The 20,000-nt window shown below is 38.3% G+C and overlaps 1 protein-coding gene across 1 annotated transcript in view; it reads right to left on the reverse strand.

Annotated features, from left to right (window-relative positions):
• Positions 1-19,973, reverse strand: part of LOC128693724 (V-type proton ATPase 116 kDa subunit a 1) — a 120,562-nt gene extending 100,589 nt beyond the window's left edge. The window contains exons 1-4 of the mRNA XM_070091249.1: positions 19,818-19,973; positions 18,299-18,465; positions 15,222-15,398; positions 14,825-14,953 (exon numbers count right to left, since the gene is read on the reverse strand). Of these exons, the coding sequence (XP_069947350.1) occupies positions 14,825-14,953; positions 15,222-15,398; positions 18,299-18,415 (423 nt within the window). The 5' untranslated portion in view covers positions 18,416-18,465; positions 19,818-19,973. The remainder of the gene's footprint in view (positions 1-14,824; positions 14,954-15,221; positions 15,399-18,298; positions 18,466-19,817) is intronic.
• Between the last annotated feature and the right edge of the window lie 27 nt (positions 19,974-20,000).

The raw sequence follows: 20,000 nt of genomic DNA on the forward strand, positions 1-20,000 counted from the left end.
CGACAGTCAAAGGGTTAAATAATGAAACCCAAAACTTGTAGCAAAGAATGTATGACACAAATTGTGGATTAACAGTAACTTGTAACAAATAGTTCTGTAGACTACCTCACACTCACCCATCTGCAATAAGAATATGTGCCAGAGGAAGCAAAACTGATACAAATCAAGCTATGGGAATACTAATGCAAGCAACTCTTGCCACAAATCACTGAGTCCTTCAACCCTGACTTAAAAGACTCACGAAATCGTAATGACACTATTGCAAACAAACCATACCACGGGCGGGATTTGAACCCGCGGTCAGAGAGTCTCAAAACTCCAGACCATCGCGTTAGCCACTGGACAAGCTAGCCACAACCTAGTTGGACGAATCTTATTGTGGCTAGCTGGTCCAGTGGCTAATGCGACGGTCTGGAGTTTTGAGGCTCTCTGACAGCGGGTTCAAATCCCGCCCGTGGTATGGTCTGATTTAAAAGACATGTGGCTGTAAAGTGGTGCCCATATCTTACATTACCATAGTCGAATACTATACACATTAAAAAATGTGAAGATGTGCAACATAATAGACTCCAGATAACAAATATGAATAACGGAAAAGACTGGAAATTACTTTGCTGTTACATAAAAGGAAAGAGATGGAATAACCACATACTACAATATGCAAGAACATCAAGACAGTGAGAAAACAGATAAGGAAGATTTCTTCCCACCATCAGCAGGGAGACAAGGCAACAACTGCAAACTATAGGGGCTAGTAACCCCTTCCTCTGTATAAATAACTAAATGTAAAGAAAAAAAACTTTAATTTTTTCTTTTTAGGTCATCCTGCCTCAGTGGGAGACGGCCAGTGCGTTGGAAAGGTAAAAAAAAAAAAAACAGTAATGAAAAGATGACAACTGGAAACAGATCCACTGTATGTAGTGTTGTGCAATACAAACTCTTTGAGCTTTAAAAATCAATAAACTAAAAATGTGATACCATGAGCATACTTGCTCCCCAGAACTACAAATGGGTACATAAACTCATTTTCCAAAAGCAACCACCTGTATACCAGAATACATTTGTAGCAAGCAATCTGAATAATGCATGGAGATGTGTTTAAATAGGTCCATTTTATTGTAATATCGGTATATTTCTTGATAGACAGTTAAGAATAAATGACAGATTATTTTTTGAAGTCACCTCAATTAGCAGTAACATGATGGAAAAAAAACAGGCAATCATTCAAGCACTGCACATCACACACACAACATCAGGCCAATCCTCAAGCATGAAGCAACAGTGGGTATTATTGAATAAAATTATATCCATTTCCAAGCCAACATGAAAAAACACGATGTAAGAAAGAATGAAAAAAAGAATACAGCTAAAACAACACCTGATGCAAGGAATGTTTTACACAAGAACTGACTGATATCATTACTCATCATAACACAGCAACTTTTGGAACATACTATGCTCACCCACTCATACAAACTTAACCATATGCAGATGCACATGCATTGTGAATATGCATGCACACATACATTTTCTTTTAACACACCGGCCGTCTCCCACTGAGGTAGTGTGACCCAAAAGAGAAGAAACACCTCTTTTTACATTTAGTAATTATTTTTTAACACACTGACCATCTCCCTCCAAGGCAGGGTGACCCAAAAAAAAAAAAACTTTCATTTAGTAATATATGCAAGTCTACATATTATAACCCAGTTTCTCATTTCCATGTGGTGAAGATAGAAAAATATTTTAAAGATAAAAAGAATAGTGGAGACAAAGAACTTTGTCCTTGAAGGCAAAGAGGGGAATGTATGAGAGTATAGTTTTACCAACGCTCTTATATGGGTGTGAAGCATGGGTGATGAATGTTGCAGCGAGGAGAAGGCTGGAGGCAGTGGAGATGTCATGTCTGAGGGCAATGTGTGGTGTGAATATAATGCAGAGAATTCGTAGTTTGGAAGTTAGGAGGAGGTGCGGGATTACCAAAACTGTTGTCCAGAGGGCTGAGGAAGGGTTGTTGAGGTGGTTCGGACATGTAGAGAGAATGGAGCGAAACAGAATGACTTCAAGAGTGTATCAGTCTGTAGTGGAAGGAAGGCGGGGTAGGGGCCGGCCTAGGAAAGGTGGGAGGGAGGGGGTAAAGGAGGTTTTGTGTGCGAGGGGCTTGGACTTCCAGCAGGCATGCGTGAGCGTGTTTGATAGGAGTGAATGGAGACAAATGGTTTTTAATACTTGATGTGCTGTTGGAGTGTGAGCAAAGTAACATTTATGAAGGGATTCAGGAAAACCGGCAGGCCGGACTTGAGTCCTGGAGATGGGAAGTACAGTGCCTGCACTCTGAAGGAGGGGTGTTAATGTTGCAGTTTAAAAACTGTAGTGTAAAGCACCCTTCTGGCAAGACAGTGATGGAGTGAATGATGGTGAAAGTTTTTCTTTTTTCAGGCCACCCTGCCTTGGTGGGAATCGGCCAGTGTGTTAATAAAAAAAAAAAAAAATAGTAACGAGCAAAACCAGACTACTCACAATGTACTCCCTAATGTTGATACCATAACTAGCATAACATCCAAAGCAGCATTTCAGCCCTTTCACATAACAGGTATATGGAGAACTGCTGCCAGTTAAAAACCAATCAATCTTTACTTCCTGCTGCAGTTTAATATTGTTCATTTCCACACCATCTTTTGTTTTACATGCATACTGTGCTTTGTCACACCTAATATCACACATGCTCATTCTGTATTATATCTCTAGCTCTTAACTGATTATACTAGTGTTTTACATATTCAAATAATCACTCCCTCTCACAACTGAATGTCAAAATGAATGTGCTCAGAGACACTTCTCTTCCTCTATTTACAGGGAGAGAGAGAAAAGAAATTATGGGACATTGGTGTAAAAATTTTGTCTGTTGAGGCATAGGGGTCCTACACTGCCATTCTCACATGTACTATGTGAAATGCTCTTCCCTGTTACAAAGAAGTGTCATTTAGCAACCATATGTTAGAGTATGTAGGAAAGAGGGAAATTTTTTCCCAGTAAAAGTAGGCCTTAGACAAGGATGTGTGATGTCACCGTGGTTGTTTAATATATTTATAGATGGGGTTGTAAGAGAAGTAAATGCGAGGGTCTTGGCAAGAGGCGTGGAGTTAAAAGATAAAGAATCACACACAAAGTGGGAGTTGTCACAGCTGCTCTTTGCTGATGACACTGCTCTTGGGAGATTCTGAAGAGAAGTTGCAGAGATTGGTGGATGAATTTGGTAGGGTGTGCAAAAGAAGAAAATTAAAGGTGAATACAGGAAAGAGTAAGGTTATGAGGATAACAAAAAGATTAGGTGATGAAAGATTGAATATCAGATTGGAGGGAGAGAGTATGGAGGAGGTGAATGTATTCAGATATTTGGGAGTGGACGTGTCAGCGGATGGGTCTATGAAAGATGAGGTGACTCATAGAATTGATGAGGGGAAAAGAGTGAGTGGTGCACTTAGGAGTCTGTGGAGACAAAGAACTTTGTCCTTGGAGGCAAAGAGGGGAATGTATGAGAGTATAGTTTTACCAACGCTCTTATATGGGTGTGAAGCATGGGTGATGAATGTTGCAGCGAGGAGAAGGCTGGAGGCAGTGGAGATGTCATGTCTGAGGGCAATGTGTGGTGTGAATATAATGCAGAGAATTCGTAGTTTGGAAGTTAGGAGGAGGTGCGGGGTTACCAAAACTGTTGTCCAGAGGGCTGAGGAAGGGTTGTTGAGGTGGTTCGGACATGTAGAGAGAATGGAGCGAAACAGAATGACTTCAAGAGTGTATCAGTCTGTAGTGGAAGGAAGGCGGGGTAGGGGTCGGCCTAGGAAAGGTTGGAGAGAGGGGGTAAAGGTTTTGTGTGCGAGGGGCTTGGACTTCCAGCAGGCATGTGTGAGTGTGTTTGATAGGAGTGAATGGAGACAAATGGTTTTTAATACTTGACGTGCTGTTGGAGTGTGAGCAAAGTAACATTTATGAAGGGGTTCAGGGAAACCGGCAGGCCGGACTTGAGTCCTGGAGATGGGAAGTACAGTGCCTGCACTCTGAAGGAGAGGTGTTAATGTTGCAGTTTAAAAACTGTAGTGTAAAGCACCCTTCTGGCAAGACAGTGATGGAGTGAATGATGGTGAAAGTTTTTCTTTTTCGGGCCACCCTGCCTTGGTGGGAATTGGCCAGTGTGATAATAAAAAAAAAAAAAAATAATAATAATGTTCACTTGGCCTAACTTTAAAATGAAACCATGTACATGTATTAGAAAGCATTTTCACAAACCCAATCATATTTGAAATCCATTCAGTTCCTCCACTCTCTACCGAACCACTTTTTCTGAGCGTCATAATAATACCGAGCCTTTGTCATCAAAATTTATTGACAACTGCACACCCATTTTATTATTAGCTTATCATTTTTCAATCATTACTACTTTTTTAAATGGTAATTTTTTTTCTCCTGCTAGCTTTTCACCTTTGCTATCAATAAATAAACTTCCACTCACTGCAGAAATCTCTAAGAGATTCAGATACTGGATTTAAGTAAAAATTTCATTAAAATTAAAGTTTATGCAAAAGCAAATATCTTAAATCAAATTAACTATTCCATAACTCATTAAAAATACTATCAAACTTCACCAAAACTACCAAATAGTTTAGTACCCTCTAGTATGTCTAGAACAAAACTGCAACTTAGAAAAGCCCATGCATATTTTAAATGAAAAGATGCTCTACCCTTGTCGTGGAACTACAAAAACATGAAGGGAAGGCTACACACGAAAAAAAAAAAAAAAAAAAAAAAAAAAAAAAAAAAAAAAAAAAAAAAAAAAAAAAAAAAAAAAAATGAAGTTGAATCCCACTGCTGTGATCAACTGTGCTGTCTAAATCGTAACAAAAACTGCTGTTGGAAAAGCAAGCACACTCCACTTACCTTAAGACACTCATTTAAGACTATGTAATTCACATATACATACCGACAGTGCAAATTACTGTAATAATCATGTAGAGTATTGTCTTAATAGTAGCAACAGATTTGCTACTTTTTGGATGGATTTGCTAATTAAAGTTTACACAGTTTCCACAAGAACAGTGTACATCATAGTTCTTTTATCTGTCTGTCTGGCTGTCTACACAATGTACTGAAACAGTCTACAAATGCTTAAGCTCGCCACATGCAAACTTAACTGGGCAATTATACAGTGGTACCCCAAGTTTCATACAGCTCCCAACTCGAAGAATTATGTAAGTGTATTATTGTAAATGCTTTTGTAAGTGTATTTTTGGGGGTCTGAAATGGACTAATTTAATTTACATTATTCCTTATGGGAACAAATTCGTTCGGTAATGGCACTCAAACAGCCTTCTGGAACGAATTATGGCCGAAACCCAGGGTACCACTGTAGATAGATTACATGTGCAGTGAATAGGAAAGAGTAAGGTGATGAGGATAACAAAAAAATTAGGTGGCAAAAGATTGGATATTAGACTGGAGGGAGAGAGAATGGAGGAGGTGAATGTATTCAGATATTTAGGAGTGGACGTGTCAGCAGATGGGTCTATTAAAGATGAGGTGAATCATAGAATTGACAAGGGAAAAAGGGTGAGTGGTGCACTTAGGAGTCTGTGGAGACGAATAAATAACAAAAAGGCACAATACCGTGACTGGAACAATACACAAATAACCCGCACATAAAAGAGAGAAGCTTACGACGACGTTTCGGTCCAACTTGGACCATTGACAAAGTCACAGTCAAAGTGTGACTTTGTCAATGGTCCAAGTCGGACCGAGACGAAGAACTTTGTACATGGAAGCAAAGAGGGGAATGTATGAGAGTATAGTTATACCAACACACTTATATTGGTGTGAAACATGGGTGGTGAATACTGCAACAAGGAGAAGGCTGGAGGCAGTGGAGATGTCATGTCTGAGGGCAATGTTTGGTGTGAATATAACGCAGAGAATTCGTAGTTTGAAAATTAGGAGGTGCGGGATTACCAAAACTATTATCCAGAGGGCTGAGGAAGGGTTGTTGAGGTGGTTCGGACATGTAGAGAGCATGAAACAAAATAGCATGACTTCAAGAGTGTATAAATCTGTAGTGGAGGGTAGGTGGGGTAGGGGTCAGCCTAGGAAAGGTTGGAGGGAAGGTGGGGTAGGGGTTGGCCTAGGAAAGGTTGGAGGGAGGGGATAAAAGAGGCTGTGTGTGCGAGGGGTTCGAACTCCCAGCAATAATGCACGAGCGTATCTGATAGGAGTGAATGGAGACAAATGGTTTTTTAGGACTTGATGTGCTGTTGGAATGTGAGCAAGGTAACATTTATGAAGGGATTCAGGGAAACCGACAGGCTGGACTTGAGTCCTGGAGATGGGAATACAGTGTCTGCACTCTGAAGGAGGGCTGTTAATGTTACAGTTTTATAACTGTAGTGTAAGCATGCCTCTGGCATGCTTACACTACAGGCAGGCCACCAAGGCAGGCCACCCTGCCTTGGTGGGAAATGGTCAATGTGTTAATAAAGAAAATAATGTGCAGCTGTACATGAAAGTATAGAAGTGTGTATATACATGTATAGAAGAATCTACACATATATGTTTAAAAGTGTATACACACATGCATATGTAAATTCACACACTGCAAAAAACAGACATGCATACCCTTCAGTACAGTATACAGTACAGTAGTAACAACTGTCATTCAGATTGTGTGCCTGGAGGTATACCTGGAGGATGTTCCGGGGCTCAATACCCCCGCAGCCCAGTCCATGACCAGGCCTCACGCCAGAATTATAGAAATTTTGAGTCTAGATACAACTACAATTAACAAAATCTAATCATGGGTTACCCATCAGTAAAAATGTTGGATAAACAAATCCCACAAATAAGAAGCACCGTGAATTTTGGGGGTCGACTGTAATGATCTGGCCACACACCCATAGGGACAGCAATTTGAGGCCAAGGCAAACCCTTCCTCGTGTGTCTTGAAATGTGAGAACTTACGACTCACAAAATCAGAATAACACGATGCAAAAATGGGTTCAAACCCCACCTGTTCTGTGGTATGTGAGAATTTATTTGCAATTATAAAGTCAAATGAAGACAAACTTTCATGCACCCAAGTTGGTACGTACTATATCAGCAACACTATCAAAACTCTCAGACTAAACTATCCAAACGTAATTGTTCAGAAGAACAAAATGGCACAATACCGTGACTGGAACAATACACAAATAACCCGCACATAGAAGAGAGGAGCTTACGACGAAATTTCGGTCCAACTTGGACCATTTACAAAGTGATTTTGTAAATGGTCCAAGTCAGACCAAAACGTTGTCATAAGCTTCTCTCTCCTATGTGCGGGTTATTTGTGTAATTATTTTAGTGTGAGTGGTGGTAGTAATACTGTAGGTCAATTCAGGACTATTGGGATGGGAAGTTCAAGATCTGTAGGATTCATTACTCCAGTTATTAAATTCAAGATAGTCTGTGAATACATACATCTAAATAACAACTCTAAACACACCTGGGCATACTACACTTAGCACACACTACCAGGATTCTGGTGTTCAATCTCAACCCACTGAGTTGCAATTATTAAATAACGGATAAAATTATGAATTAATACAGACTCATTTTAATTATGGTTCACATAAAGCTGGAGACAAAAGATTAATCTTGTCAATACTTCACATAACCAATTTGTTAGTCTAGGTGGATATTGTCATAGTTGTTGCATAACAGTTTCAATACACTAAGCCCTTACCTTCAACTGAAGCTTGTCAATTGTGCAATTACAGAATATTCAAACAAGGGCATCTGCTGGGAAAAACAGGGAGAGGCAGTTACCTGGATCAGGTAAGTGTCAAGAGAAAGCTATCATATCGACAATATTTGAGCTTACTTTTCCTCTGCTCACTCAGGGGAATTTCCAACAGATGCCCTTGTTTCCAAACCAGGCACAACTTTTTTTTTTTTTTCAAAAACTCCCAAGACACTCTGCCATATGTATTGAGAAGAAAAGAAAAAAAAATCTTTGAAACAATTTTGACAAAGCAGCAGCCTCAGCACACTAGTTACCCAATATGCATGAGATGGTGAAGCGACGTGTCCATCAGCAGATTTATTCGCTCATCGTCGTCAAAATAAACTTCTTGGTCGTAAGGAAGGTTTGGGGGGTACAGAGCCTGTGGTAGTGGTGGTTTTGGATGTCAGTGCTTGGGTGAAAAAACACCACAGGATTTTGACAAAATTCCAGATAGTTACTAGTTGTGCAATTATTACAGGCAGTAAACTTTAAAACATCTGGAATAGCAATGGCTTAGTCTTACAAGGAAAAAGGTTTAGTGCTAAATGTTAAAGAAAAATCCTAAAAGAAAAAAAAAAAATCTGCTTTACAGTACTAAATAGTTGGTACCGTGAAACATTCAAGAACAAATTTAGCAAAACATTTGCATGCTAAGGAGCAAGGGGCTAGTAACCCCTTCTCCTGTGTAACTTACTAAATTTTAAAAGAAAAACTTTTGTTTTTCATTTTAGGTCACCCTGCTTTGGTGGGATACGGCTAGTTCATTGAAAAAAAAAAATATGCATGCTAAGTATGTACAAGAAAACTATCAACATCAAAACAAATATTAACAGTGTTAGAAAATCTACATTAATAAGCCTTTGTTGCTGATTATTATAACATAAAACATTAAAATAAAGCTCAACATCTATAGAGGAATATTTTCAACCTTCTAGCAGATTAAACCTCCTATGAGTTGACACCCAGTTAAATATCCTTCAAACTATAAAGTATGAACCAAACTTTTTTTTATTTTTATACACTTCTATATGCTCTAACTTAAGATGATGAAAGCCAAAACTCAGGTTAAAAGTATTTTCCCAAAATGAGTCTCTTAAATTTACCCAGCATCTTGGAGGCCAAAGTGCCATTTATCTTTTTTCCAAAATTTAGCCAGTCAGAACTGGGGGAAATCCTCAACACCAGCGCATCTTGTTCGTCATAAAATACGGTATGTAAGAAATGGCAAGATTTTTAATACTGTAATACATTAAATATACAGTATATTAAATTATAATTTGCAAATTATTCATTTGAACCTTAAAAATTTTAATTTAGATGTTGCCAAATCTATCTCTGACTTGATAAAGCCCACTGTGTGGGTGATATGTTGTCAATAATGGTCTTTGTGTCTATCCAAGCTAATGTCTTTGTCAACCCATTATACTAAAGAAAATGATATAAAGTGGAGGGAAGGCAGCATAGGGATCATCCTAGGAAAGGATGGGAGGGAGGGGGTTAAGAAAGCTGTGTGCACAAAGGGCTTGGACATACAGCAGGCATGTGCGAGCGTGCACGATAGGAATGGAGACAAGTGATTTTTGGGGCTTGACGAGCTGTTGGAATATTAGCAGGGTAATATTTTGTGAACAGATTCAGGGGAACCAGTTAGCAGGCCTTGAGTCCTGGAGATGGGAGGTACAGTGCCTGTACTCTAAAGCAGGGTTTGGGAGATTTGCTGTTTTGAGGGATATCTAAACTGTCGTATGTGCACCTCTGGCAAGACAGTGTGAATAATGGTGAAAGTGTTTACAGGTCTCCCTTCACATTCGTGAAGGTTAGGGGATCAAGAACCTAGCGAATGTTGAAAAATCGCGAATGGTTGGTGCACAAATATATTGTAGGGAAATATAATAATAGCAGTTACTTAGTCTAACAATACTGCTTCCTTAACCTATCAAACCATGAACAATCATACAACACATGAAAACATTGTAAAATATTGTACTTGTGCCAGCCCTTTGGTAAAGAAGGTGAAAAAGACTATAGAATTCAAGAAAACTCATAACAGAGTACCAAAGTGGAGGAGGAAGAGAGGGGAGAATGAGCCTTCCTCAGTGATTCAGTGATTCTACAATATGTACGATACTAAAGCAGCACGAGTCGATAAAGGCTATAGTGCCAGCCAGCAATAAAGTGTAGCATTAACAGTGTAGCATGTAAGTTAAGCGATTAATCGATACAAAAAGGACAGCATGAACCTAACTCACCCAATGTTGTTGGAGTTATATAGGGTGACTGACAACACCGCCGTCTCGACCGCTTCTGCTGCCGCCTTCACTACCACTATGTAAGGCTTATGCTCTCAGTGGCCTTGATACACCCAACAACAACAACGCAACACTCGTGACATACTTTATGACATATTTTATTCATTCTAGAGTATGTGTCATGTTTCTATGTTATTAATATTGTTTATTATGTCTTATTAGATGAATTGTGATAGATAAATAAGCCAATGAGTTGATATTAGTGTCACATTGAAGGACTATTTTGTCCTATCTCCAAACAAACCCTGCCACCACCACAATTCCTAACATATGTAATGCTAGGGTGTTCGGGAGAGGGTGGGATTAAATTATAGGGAATCAAATACAAAATGGGAATTGATGCAGTTACTTTTTGCTGATGATACTGTGCTTATGGGAGATTCTAATGAAAAACTGCAAAGGTTAATGGATGAGTTTGGGAGTGTGTGTAAAGGTAGAAAGTTAAAAGTGAACATAGAAAAGAGTAAGGTGATGAGGGTATCAAATGATTTAAAGAAAAATTGGATATCATATTGGAGAGGAGGAATATGGAAGAAGTGAATGTTTTCAGATATTTGGGAGTTGACATGTCAGCAGATGGATTTATGAAGGATGAGGTTAATCACAGAATTGATGAAGGAAAAAAGGCGAGCAGTGCGTTGAGGTATATGTGGAGACAAAGAACGTTATCTATGGAGGCAAAGAAGGGAATGTATGAAAGTATAGTGGTACCAACACTTATATGGGTGTGAAGCTTGGGTGGTAAATGCAGCAGCAAGGAGACAGTTGGAGGCAGTGGAGATGTCCTGTCTAAGAGCAATGTGTGGTGTAAATATTATGCAGAAAATTCAGAGTGTGGAAATTAGGAGAAGGTGCGGAGTTAATAAAAGTATTAGTCAGAGGGCTGAAGAGGGGTTGTTTAGGTGATTTGGTCAGTTAGAGAGAATGGATCAAAGTAGAATAACATGGAAAGCGTATAAATCTATAGGGAAAGGAAGGCGGGGTAGGGGTCATCCTCGAAAAGGTTAGAGGGAGGGGGTAAAGGAGGCTTTGTGGGCGAGGGGCTTGGATTTCCAGCAAGCATGCATGAGCGTGTTAGATAGGAGTGAATGGAGACGAATGGTACTTGGGACCTGACGATCTGTTGGAGTGTGAGCAGGGTAATATTTAGCGAAGGGATTCAGGGAAACCAGTTATTTTTATATAGTCGGACTTGAGTCCTGGAAATGGGAAGTACAATGCATGCACTTTAAAAGAGGGGTTTGGGATAATGGCAGTTTGGAGGGATATGTTGTGTATCTTTATATGTATATGCTTCTAAACTGTTGTATTCTGAGCACCTCTGCAAAAACAGTGATTATGTGTGAGTGTGGTGAAAGTGTTGAATGATGATGAAAGTATTTTCTTTTTGGGGATTTTTTCTTTCTTTTTGGGTCACCCTGCCTCGGTGGGAGACGGCCGACTTGTTAAAAAAAAAAAAAAATGTAATGACATATTTTAAATATGATTGGGCAGCTGGGCATTCGCGAATGTTTGAAGCCCGTGAAAGTGGAACGCACAAGTGGAATCTTGATTCTGAGGACATGTACATAACCTTCACGACTACGACAACTGCTACTACAACTAACCCATCTCTTTGGGAAGGACCTACTTCCACTGGGGAATCCCGCCTACCAGTGACTATGCCCTCGTCTGCTGCACCTGACTTTACTACATAAGCGCCAGGCTCCTTGCTACTGCTTCAGAATCTACACAACTACGGTGCTCTTTGCACCTACTCCAAGGTTGAGGGACTGATTACCTCATCTTCTGTATATAGTCCTACTGTCTTCAAGTTATGTCCTAGAATTTGTATTGATAAAGCCACTGGATGGCGAAACGTCTACAATAAAGATACCCAGATGTTGCACGTGTCTTAATTTCATCTTGTCGCTATTATATACCATTCTTGCACAACATGTATAAAAAATGTGATGCCTTATAATTAACTTCATTAATGATAACACTCCTTATTTACATTCCTTAATAATACACTGCCTGCTAAATAAAACCAGATAAAAAACAATCTTTTCAGGTCACCCTGCCTTGATGGGATACAGCTGGTTCGTTGAAGAAAAAAAAATAGAACTGTGCCATACATGGCAAAAACTTCCCTCATTAAAATATCCTAATATGTACTGTGTTATGTCTTATTTCACACATAGCTATTTTATACCACACCTCTTACACACAGTTATAAATACATTACAATACTGTAAAAAACAGAATACAGAATATCTGAAAAATCACTTGACCGGTCTACAAAGATTCAAATACAACCCTACTGTAATCTAACTACAAACATTTTCACATACTATGCAGTAATACCCACAAATCTCTAAATTAAATTTATAATGTAGATCATAATGTAAAAATCTGTTATATGTAGTTTTAAGCCAATCATCCATGAAAAAGATATTGTACATTTTACATACCACTCAAGTATTATTTACAAAACGTATCCCACGTTAATCTCACAAATTAAAATTTCATACAAACAATTCTCCATGACATTATTATTAAAGTTTTTCTATTACTGGTAGATAAGACAGGACAAGTTTGCACAAACCCATAAGAATTAATTTAATGAGAGCATTTGTACAAAGAGATATACAATAGTAATGGCCACTGTAATAAAATAATCTGCAAATGTTCTAATTAAATGTTCTATATTTACTATAATTAAGATATACACAATTAAAAAATATACAAAATTACAATGACCATTAAAATAAATTACAAATGACCACAATATTTAAATAAATTACAAATGATCATAATCCATTTGAAAATGTTTTTTAATAAACAAAATATGTATATACTGCATGTTTGGAATTACATATTTGAATCTGCAGAGGATTGAGGGGAGGAAGGGGGAGGAAAAAAAATGAGCTAATTCTTGCTTAGGTCTCTTCCTTTTAATATACTTGTATCCTTATTTCAGCTATGGTAAAGAGCCAACTCTTGCCTACTCAAATCTTTTATATAATTTTTTTTTCCATCAACTGGCCATATCCCACCAAGGCAGCACGACCCAAAAAAAAAAAAAAAAAAAGTCTCTCTTTTCAACTTTAGAAATGTGTACAGGAGAAGGGGTTACTAGCCCTTTGCTCCTAATATTTTATACAGTATTATAATATCCACCCTTGGTCTTCAGTGATAGCTAGCTTGGATTCTTCCTGGTCCCTTAGTTCTGGCATCAGTTAGGACACACTCCTTTAAACTTCTTTAATTTTAGCTTGTATTTTATGTGAGAATACATCGGGCGCTTTTTTCAAGAATCGGTTGCATGTATTAATGTGTTCTGAATGAGTGTCTAGAATCTTAGATGTCAGTTAGATCTGACTAAATCAATTAGTCTTGTTAGCTGGGCAGCGACACTGGTCCTCAAGTGAACCGATCTTCACATCCTTTGCCAAAACTTTCAGTGAATAATAGAGTTTATTGCTTTGAAATTAAACTGTCCTTCAAACAAACTAAAGTTTGAAACTCTTGGAGTAAGGTTAAACCACATTTTACAAAATTATCATTGAGACTTGTTACCTACTATCAAAACCAATAATATGCAGTAGTCATGTACATGACAGAACAGCACTACTGTCATCTTGGTTTTGATAGTGCAGACAGGAAAGACTTCAAATAAAGGCCTCAGAAACAGGCAGATAGAATGAACTAGACTTGGAAGTACTCATACAAGGACCCCAATGGAAATAAGTCACCGACTTTTTTGGATTAACCTAGGTAACCTATGTACGATAATTGTACTTGTGTGTACCTGTGCCTTGGCTCAGACCAGATCTTCTAAATTAGAGAAATATAACAGGAATAAAGTGAAAGTGTTGAATGATGATGAAAGTATTTTCTTTTTGGGGATTTCCTTTCTTTTTGGGTCACCCTGCCTCGGTGGGAGACGGCCGACTTGTAAAAAAAAAAAAAAAAGAATAAGGGCTATTAAGTGTATGCAGAAAGCATTTTCAGTTAGTAAAATCTGCCAGCAATTTCACATGTGTATGAGAAAGACCAGAAATCTCGCAAGAATTAATCAACATTTAACAGCCTTCCACTTCACACTCGTGTGACAGGATTGTTGCACATCCCTGGAAGCAAACTGCATATGGAGTTTTAAATACAGATATGGCAGGAGTAAAGCCACACACCAGTAATGCCAATGAAACTTAATGGGGTAGGAGCCAAGATTTTAACCTCTGCAGACAAATTGTGATTGCAGTACATACAAAACTGATGTATCTCACACACAATCAGCAAATGCATAACTATCCAAATTCTGATTTGTACAGTCTAATATATACATTATTCATTGAAGTAGCTTACAATAAAAAAAATTCCAACTTATGTAGTTAAAATATAAAGTAAATCTTTATGAACATTTTTGTAAATAAAATCTATTTTGACTCTGAATAAAGGATATTTGGCATTAGAACTTAAGTATCGTATATGTATTACAATAAAATGATCTTCCAAAAAACATTCATAAAATTCACTACAATAAAAGTGAAATGTACTAACTCAAAACATACCAATGTTAATGTTAAGCCAATTAATATTAGCAGGCATAGAGTTACCTAGTTAGCAGTTTGTTGAAAAAACTGTAGTAGAGAGTGATGAAAGCAGTGATATCAACTAAGTTAGGATGACAAAAGCTACCTACAAAACATGAGCATTAACATACCTCATCAAAGAAGACCTGGGTCTTCTTGAGGATGTGCTTCAACTCTGTCAGTTCGAGGTAGTTTCGCTTGAGTGCCTCAGCATTGCTGTTGACTTCCTTCAGTTCATTTTCTAGCTTTTCAAACTTTACCTGTTTAAATTACCTGCTTAAAAAGGGTCCTTGGATACTCCTTAAAACTACAGCAAAATAATTGATCTGATCATGATACAGAGTTACATTTATAAAACAAGGGGTTATACACTTAATACTAAAGTGCATGTGATTCTTTATTTTCAAACAAGGAAAAGTTTTTTGAAAAGAAACTAGATTACATGTCATAAGTGTAAGCATTCTCGCCTCCAAATTAATCACTTTTCCTAGCAAATCAAGACATATGCAGAAATAACTAGAGGCTTACCTCCAAATCAATCATTTCCCTAGGCATGGGAGCTTCAGGGTTCTCACCAGTATCAAGGACTGGAATACCATCTTTACGAATCTCACGTTCTAAGTATCGTAGTTTCCTTTCCATTTCATCACAACGACGAACCTCATTAACAAATTTTCGTTGAAAGGCATTCACATCAGGATTAAGCTGCAAAACAAAAGATACAAACATTAAGTACAGCCAGAACTGACAGACACTGTGAAATGTAAATACTATACATACTGTACTATATGACTTAGCATATTTTGAAATTTATAAGACTTGTTTTAGTTTTAATGGTTTGGCATCAGATGTAACTGGGAGAGCTACAGCCCACTCCACACCCCAAACTTATAGCTCCCATCACTGCCCTTCAGTTTATAGGACGCAGGGTGGTTTTTGGAGAGATCTTATGGGAAAAAGCATGCGTCTAATAAGCCGCGATATGTGGTAGTTAATTCTGATTACACAGCAGCTTTCACAACGTACTGATAATTATATCTATATACTATACAGCACTTCAACTTTAGGATATTTTTTTCCTCTCACTTGCTACAACACTAATTGCCTTTCCTTTTAATTTTTCTCTGAAAATTTCCTGTTTACCTCCACCCATTTTCCCACTCAGAAATGATAACTTACATTAGAACAGAGTACAGTGGTACCTCGAGTTTCGAACAGCTCCCAACTCGAACAATTATGTAAGTGTATTTTTATAAGTGCTTTTGTAAGTGTATTTTTGGGGGTCTGAAACGGACTCATCTAATTTACATTATTCCTTAAGGGAACAAATTCATTTGGTAACGGCACTCGAACAGCCTTCTGGAACAAATTAAGTTCATAACTCGAGGTACCACTGTATATACATTCAAACAATTAATTACTTTATTTAGATCATTACTGTACATATTTCAATGTATAAAGTATGTACTTATACTGCTTAAAACATATTGCAATTATGACATAATAAGTGCTAAAAAAAGTAACAGTTTATTCCCACCAGTGTCACTATACTGTGTAGTATTTTAAACATGTGTACACTACTATTATTATAATGTAATAATCCTGAATATTCTTATGGCCAGTCAAACACATACAATCTTTTGATTTGTTACAGCTTCACAAAGCTCTTGGAGAGCAAAATGTTGCCACAATAACCTGATTACTCAGATTTAAAACTAAACTATGAATTTTTTCATATAAATTGACAATAATATACAGTACAAAATGTTTTATAATAGGTATATCTACATGAAGATATCAAATGCACCATACACATTTTATTCTCTTTTGTAAAATAGAGTACAGTGGTACCTTGACTTACGAGTACCCCAACTCATGAGTTTCCCAAGTTATGAGCCATTGCTCAATTGATTTTTTGCTTTGAGTCGTGAGCCAAAATCCAAGTTACGAGCGAGCTTTAGATACAATGCCACTAGTTGGTGGAGTATCTGAAGTCAAATCCAACTCTGTACCCAGAGGAATGTCCGGTACTTCGTTTCATCCCACGTGCTCTTCCAAGACATAACTGGAAGGATAATACTCCCACACTAATCTCAGATTGTAGTGAGGCACCTCGTCCCGTTTGGTTCTCATATAAATCCGAGGAAGAGGTAACCTCCATTTCAATGCTCAGTTTTTTTCCAGAAACATTAAGGAAGGTCTCCGTGATATTTACCTACCTCACGGAGGTTTCTTCAGTGGGTGGAGTACTGATAGTGGTGAGTGGAGTAGTAATGGTGGTGGGTGGAGTAGTAATGGTGGTGGGTGGAGTAGTAATGGTGGTGAGTGGAGTAGTAATAGTGGTGGATGGAGTAGTGGAGTAGTAATACAGTGGACCCCCGCATAACGATGGCATCACATAGCGATTATTTCGCATACCGCTTACTTTAATTGCAAAAATTTTGCCTCGCATACCGCTTAAAAACCCGCTTACCGATTTTCGTCCGAGACGCTTCCAATGTGCGGCCTGAGCCACGCTCACCTGTTCCGCCGGTGGCATTGTTTACCAGCCAGCCTCCGCAATAACATCCAAGCATACAATCGGAATATTTCGTATTATTACAGTGTTTTCGGTGCTGTTTCTGGAAAATAAGTGACCATGGGCCCCAAGAAAGCTTCTAGTGCCAACCCTGTGGTAAAAAGGGTGAGAATTAGTATGGAAATTAAGAAAGATTTTGAAGGGTTTGGGGCTAACCCTGAGAAGCCTATGCCAGTTGTGGAATCCATTGTGCCTACTTCAAAAATTAAGGAAATGTGTGCACAGTGGGTTGAACTGCAAACCTTTATGGATGAAAATCACCCTGACACAGCTGTTGCAAGCCGTGCTGGTGACTATTTCAATGACAATGTTGTGGCCCATTTTAGACAAATCGTAAAGGAACGGGAGGTACAGAGCTCTATGGACAGATTTGTTGTGCGACAGAGGTCCAGTGACTCTCAAGCTGGTCCTAGTGGCATTAAAAGAAGAAGGGAAGTAACCCCGGAAAAGGACTTGCTACCTCAAGTCCTAATGGAAGGGGATTCCCCTTCTAAACAGTAAGAAGATAATGCTCTCCCCTCCTCCCATCCCATCAATCATCACCAGATCTTCAATAAAAGTAAGTGTCATGTAAGTGTGCATGCCTTTTTCAGTTTGTGTGTATTAAAATTAACATTTCATGTGGTAAAAATTTTTTTTTTTCATACTTTTGGGTGTCTTGCACGGATTAATTTTATTTCCATTATTTCTTATGGGGAAAATTCATTCACATAACGATTATTTCGCATAACGATTACCCCTCTTGCACGGATTAAAATCGTTAACCGGGGGTCCACTGTAGTGGTGGATGGAGTAGTGAAGAGTGGAGCAAGTAAGTTAAGCAATTAAGCCTATCTCTGCCTATCTTGGGGTGGTTTTTCGGGGGCTGAAATGGATTAATAGCATTTCAATTAATTTCAATGAGGAAAATTGACTTGATATATGAGCAAATTGAGTTACGAGCTTGGTCACGGAACGAATTAAACTCACAAGTCAAGGTACCACTGTACTTAAATACACTCTGCAATTTCACCTCTGCCTGACTTACATCTCTGAACTGTACCAATCCCAGTTCACCTAATTCGGACACACATGTATAGGCAGATTCACTTTGAAGGAAGAGCTGGCAGAGTGCCATCTCTTCGCTGCGAAACAAGGAACCCATTGTTGTCCAATTTTGACAGCAACAGCCACCAGCTCAATACAGTATAGGATCTGAAAATAAAAGTTTAACCATTTAACACAAATTTAACCCATTACATAATACATATTCATACATCAGTTGTACACTACAGTAATATGATGACAGGTGAATACAAAGTGGCAAGTGAAAGTGTAATATATACAGTACAGCCTACTCTTAAATTCAAGTGTGCGAAGACCTCGAAATTACCATTCATTCATTATTGCTAGATGTTACTACAGAAATTTAAGAGTACAGATGTCCCTTGTTTAATGCTATAAAAGTGTTACAGACCCTTGGTATCTGTACTAAGCTCAATCAGGCCACAAACAATTATGCATAGTAAAATTCTTAATACGCTTTGGGAGCCATGCCACTCATATAAGGCGATAAAAATAGGACATTGCACAAAGCAAATCCACAGTGTGTGACTTGTATATATTTTTGGGTGTTGGGTTTGATTAATATATAATTAATGTATAATTATCTGCGGTACGGCTGAAAAACATTAGCGACGTGTTTCCATAAGACACTTGCTGTCAGTGTGGGTCGCATCCTGGGTGCTAGTGGACCAGTGTGGGTTGCATCCTGGGTGTTAGTGGACTGGTGTGGGTTGCATCCTGGGTGTTAGTGGACTGGTGTGGGTTGCATCCTGGGTGTTAGTGGACTGGTGTGGGTTGCATCCTAGGGACAAAACTGACCTAATTTGCGGGCAATGTTCCGCATAACAAGGGGGTTTCTATATAGTAGTATGTCATTGATGTCAACTATGGTCTGTATAAGTTGTATCATGTACTTCTAGAAATAAAGATATTATTATTAAAGGACCCCAATGGAAATAAGTCACTGACTTTTTTTTGTGTTATCCCAGGTTCTCTACACATATATTGCTATGTATGATAATCTATGTATTTATGTATACCTGAATAAAGTTAATAACCTCAAACTCCTCCTCACTTTACATTGTTCGTCTTTAATTAGACTCAAAGTCACTGGCTGCCGTAAAGTTTTCTCAAATTCCAAAATGTTGCAAAATCGTCTCATTCTTCAACTTATGGGATTTTCCATAACATTTGTGAGTACCATGGCACTGTGGCACTCTCCAGGGCCACAGTCTGGTAAATCACAGATCCCCGATGGAAATCAAGGACACCCAATGGAAATCAAGGACCCTAATTGAAAAAAGTCACTTTGACTGACCTTTTGAGTTATCGTAGGTAATTTTTCACTGTATATAATTAAAATTAAATGTACCAGTCAATATACTCACTCTAGTGCCACTCCATGACCCAGCTAAATTTAAAACCATATATTCAATATTTCACACGTTATAAGCCACTTTACACCCATTATCCCCCACCAGGGAAAAAGTATATACATTTACCTTTCAGAAGAGAGCCACCAGAGGGTACATAACGCCCAATATTCACCAAAAATGGAATAAATGTGAGAGTAAGTCCATGGTTGTATCAGACAATCAATGTGAGTGGAAGTGACGTCACCTCCACGCAGGCGCCACTACATCATTTGTTTATATTTCACTTATTTAACAATATTCACCTCATAT

Source organism: Cherax quadricarinatus, chromosome 34 (assembly GCF_038502225.1).
Source record: "Cherax quadricarinatus isolate ZL_2023a chromosome 34, ASM3850222v1, whole genome shotgun sequence".
Taxonomy (NCBI): Eukaryota; Metazoa; Arthropoda; class Malacostraca; order Decapoda; family Parastacidae; genus Cherax; species Cherax quadricarinatus.